This window comes from Cupressus sempervirens, chromosome 8 (assembly GCF_028749045.1).
Source record: "Cupressus sempervirens isolate cs-2001-9-10 chromosome 8, ASM2874904v1, whole genome shotgun sequence".
In the NCBI taxonomy this organism is placed as follows: domain Eukaryota; kingdom Viridiplantae; phylum Streptophyta; class Pinopsida; order Cupressales; family Cupressaceae; genus Cupressus; species Cupressus sempervirens.
In genome coordinates this window covers 225,530,428-225,533,978 of record NC_143125.1, presented here as the reverse complement: position 1 = coordinate 225,533,978, position 3,551 = coordinate 225,530,428, and the positions used below count along the sequence as shown (strand labels likewise).

The following is a 3,551-nucleotide window of genomic DNA, read 5'->3' as shown; positions in this document are numbered from 1 at the left end:
TTTAAGCACCTTCAAAAATTAATTTCCTTGAAAATTCCAAAGTAAAATACATATACAGCCTCCCAAAGACGTCACAAATTCAACCTACAAGAAACAATAAAAACATGTAGCCTCCAACCTTGGTAGAAAAAACCTCTATGAAAAGGAGGGCTAGGCATGGACACCTTGGACCCTGAGTAAAACAATGAAGATTGAAAATTCTTAAGACATTGATTGCCACATCTAAATATAATAGATACAAAATCATCCATTTGTAACTTCACCAATTGATCCACTAAATCCCCCATTTGAAACCTCACCAATTCATTGTAAGGCCTCCTACATCACTGCTTGGAGCAGAATGTGATGGCCCCGGATTTAGCAGGCACATTGAAATGCCAGAGCCTCCCTTCAGCAGCCACCAGATTCTCTTGGCAAAGAAACGCCTTTGAATAAAGATCCTCCACGGTTCGAGCCACGTCGTGGACAAAAACATCAGTATTCCCGCCCGACTGCCGATTCAAAGCCATAATAGCCGAGCTATAAATAGCCTGCATTCGCCCAGGCGCCTCGGGGAAATATCCCCTGGGAGCATCGATCATAATCAGATCCCACTCTGTGCCGTAAATATGAGGCGGCAGATTCTTCAGGGCGAGCCTAGAACAGCTCGAGAGCTCCAGATCTCCTTGCCATGACGCGCATTCGGGCGCAGATTGAGCGTATTTGAGGAGATCGTAGGCTTCAGTCACCATTGTAGGGTATTGCACGTAGTGAGATTCAAGCTCGGGGTGAATACCTCGCATTTTGCCTATCCAGGCCTCGTCTTCTTCGAGAAAGACTGTTTTGCCGCCATGATTTAGGGCACTCCACATCAGGCTGTCGTAGCCCAGGCCAAAGACCAGCATGTTGCAGGGGGCTCTGTTTTGCAGGACTTTTGCCGTGATTTTGATCTCCGCTGGGGTTTGCTGTGGAGTTATGTTTGAGGCTGCGTAGTGGATTAGGGCTTTCGCTACTGGGAGAGGCAGTTTTGAAGGGTTTTTGCAGCACTGGGATTCGATCCTGGGACCTCTGGGCTTGTATTTGGATTTTGTGTAGGCGGTTATGCTGACGGAGAGGAGCAAGCCAAAGCCCAGAAAGAGGGCTACTATGAGGACTCTCAGCTTCAGCATTTGTTTGGCTTTGAAGCCCATTTTCTCAAAACAAAATAATGAAGCTGTGTTGGAAGAATGAATGAAGGTTTTTTCAATGTCTATAAGATCGAATAATCGTTGAGGCTAAAAGTTGGCAAAATAATTTGATCAAAATTTGAAACTAAATGTGGCAAAGGTGAACATCAATCTTTGAAACTAGAGGTAAGGAAGTTAGCAAATTACATCAATCTTTGAAGCTAAAAGTCTTAACAAAATGCTTTGTCCTAAAAACACCTACAAGATGAAGGCAAACCAGAGATAGAAGGCCATGAGAAGGGTCTTGTTGAGGTGCTAACTTTATATTGAAATGGGGCTTTTGTTGCTTAAGTTCAATAGAAGCATCTTATTGGCTGCAACCACTTCCTCATATATAATTGGTATTATCGTTATTCTATTCTAACCATATTCAATATAAGCTTGGTATTGGATATAAAGTTCATCCATTGCTATATTTTGATTAGATTTTAAGGAATACCTATGGCTTATGATGACGACTTCTCACTTGCTCAACCTCCTTTTTGTCATATTAAAATGGGTGAAGCTGTTGGCATTGTACTTAAGTCGTTTGGTGGGTAGAGGGGCCATCATTGATTAGCAATTTGGGATCATTTTAGTGGTTGTGTGACATGCACTAATTTATGATTGAAAAAAATGATAATTATGATTGTAATGTTTTTTTTAAAAATTAATTTTAATAGAATGATAGTTGTAAAGAAAGAGATTGCTTGAATTAATAGAAAGAGAGTGATTGTATTTAATAGTTAGTAAGGAAAAATGTGATTGTAGTTTTTTAATTTTTATGCATGGATATATATTTATAAATGTGAAGTGGTAAAAGACGTAGGTTTAAAAAATTATATTTGTAATTAGTGTTATAAAAGATGAGTTTTATGTTATAAACAATTATATTTGTATATTTTCTTTATTTCTTATGGTACATTAGGTACATTAGTAGTTTTATTTTTTCGTAATATTTTTTATAAGGTAAAGTTATATTGATAAATATATTTTATTATATTATATTTTTGTTATTAGTTTGAAATGTGGAGTCAATTGGACCTTCCTTTATGATGTTTTGGAATAGGTGGGGTTCAAAAAGGACATAGTGAATGTCATAAGAAATATGGCGGAAACCACACAGTATGAGGTGCTGCTCAATGGGACCCATTGGGGTAACTTTAAAGCTCGTAGAGGCTTGAGACAATGTGACTCTCTATCCCCTTACCTTTTCATTATGGTAGCTGAAGTGTTGAGAAGGTCGGTTTGCAGGTTGGTAGATTTGGGTGACATAAAAGGTATCTAACCTACTACTGCACTACCTCCTGAGGTTATACAAAAATTCGTGGATGACACTATCCTATTTGGCAAATCCTATATCCAAGAGGCTAGAGCTTGGAGGAATCTGCTCACTAACTATGAGGATTGTTCAAGTTAGCAAATTAACCTAGTAAAAAGTAAGGTCTATTTTTTTAACACTCTTGAAGTCTGTAGGTTAAGATTAAAAATATCCTGGGATATCACTCTGTGAACCTCCCAGACACCTACCTGGGTCTCCCTCTAACAATCAAGGATATTTCCACCACTTTCTCGAACATTGTTCTAGAAAGGATGCATAAGAAGCTTGTTGGGTGGAAAGGTAAAATACTGAGCAATGCGGGAAAATTCCAACTACTGGTGGCGAATCTGCAGGGTATACCTATCTACTTTCTTTCCATTTTCAAGATCAACTAGAGTATGGTTGAAAAACTAAAAACTGCAAAGGAACTTCCTATGATATGGTACGAAGTAGAGAAATAAGGTGAACCTTGTTAATTGGGAGACTATTTGTAAACCCAAAGAGAAGTGGGGGAATAATCTAAGAATTGTTGATCTGAATAAAGCACTACTCGTCAAAATGGGGTGGAGATTGTTGGAAAACAAGACCGGGTGGGGGAGAATCATGAGGGCTAAATACCTAGCCAACACTCATTTCAGGTATAATCTCCTCAATAATGACCTCCCAAACAGCTCTAAGGTTTGGAATAGCATCCTTAAGAACAAATCCGTTCTGAGGAAAGGGGTCAGATGGTTGGTGGGAAATGGTAAAAGAATAAGATTCTGGGAAGGCAATTGGCTGGGGGGGAACCACTAATCTACAACAAGTTCAGCGCCTAATATGAACCTTTAAAAAAATGGTGGGAGAGAAGGTGGCTGACTATATTGATGTCCAAAGGAAATGGAAATGCCTATCCACTGCTAATATTCCTAATAGAGAGGACCCCCTAGTTAAAGAATTGGAGGAACTGATAAGCTACCACAAACTCCCCTTACATGCTCAGCTTGATAAGGTGGTTTGGGATAAGAGGAATAATGGCTAGTTCTTAGTTAATTTTGCCTACCACC

General features: G+C 39.2%; 1 protein-coding gene across 1 annotated transcript; it reads right to left on the bottom strand.

The window, feature by feature from the left end:
- LOC149542312 (glucuronoxylan 4-O-methyltransferase 1-like) lies at positions 1–1,577 on the bottom strand. Its single transcript, XM_089797290.1, has one exon. The coding sequence runs from the start codon at positions 1,167–1,169 to the stop codon at positions 324–326; it is 846 nt and encodes a 281-aa protein (XP_089653416.1). The 5' UTR covers positions 1,170–1,577; the 3' UTR covers positions 1–323.
- Between the last annotated feature and the right edge of the window lie 1,974 nt (positions 1,578–3,551).

What these genes read in the sequence shown, in the direction of transcription:
- LOC149542312 (XM_089797290.1), bottom strand. Translation starts at nt 1,169, where the DNA reads ATGGGCTTCAAAGCCAAACAAATGCTGAAGCTGAGAGTCCTCATAGTA.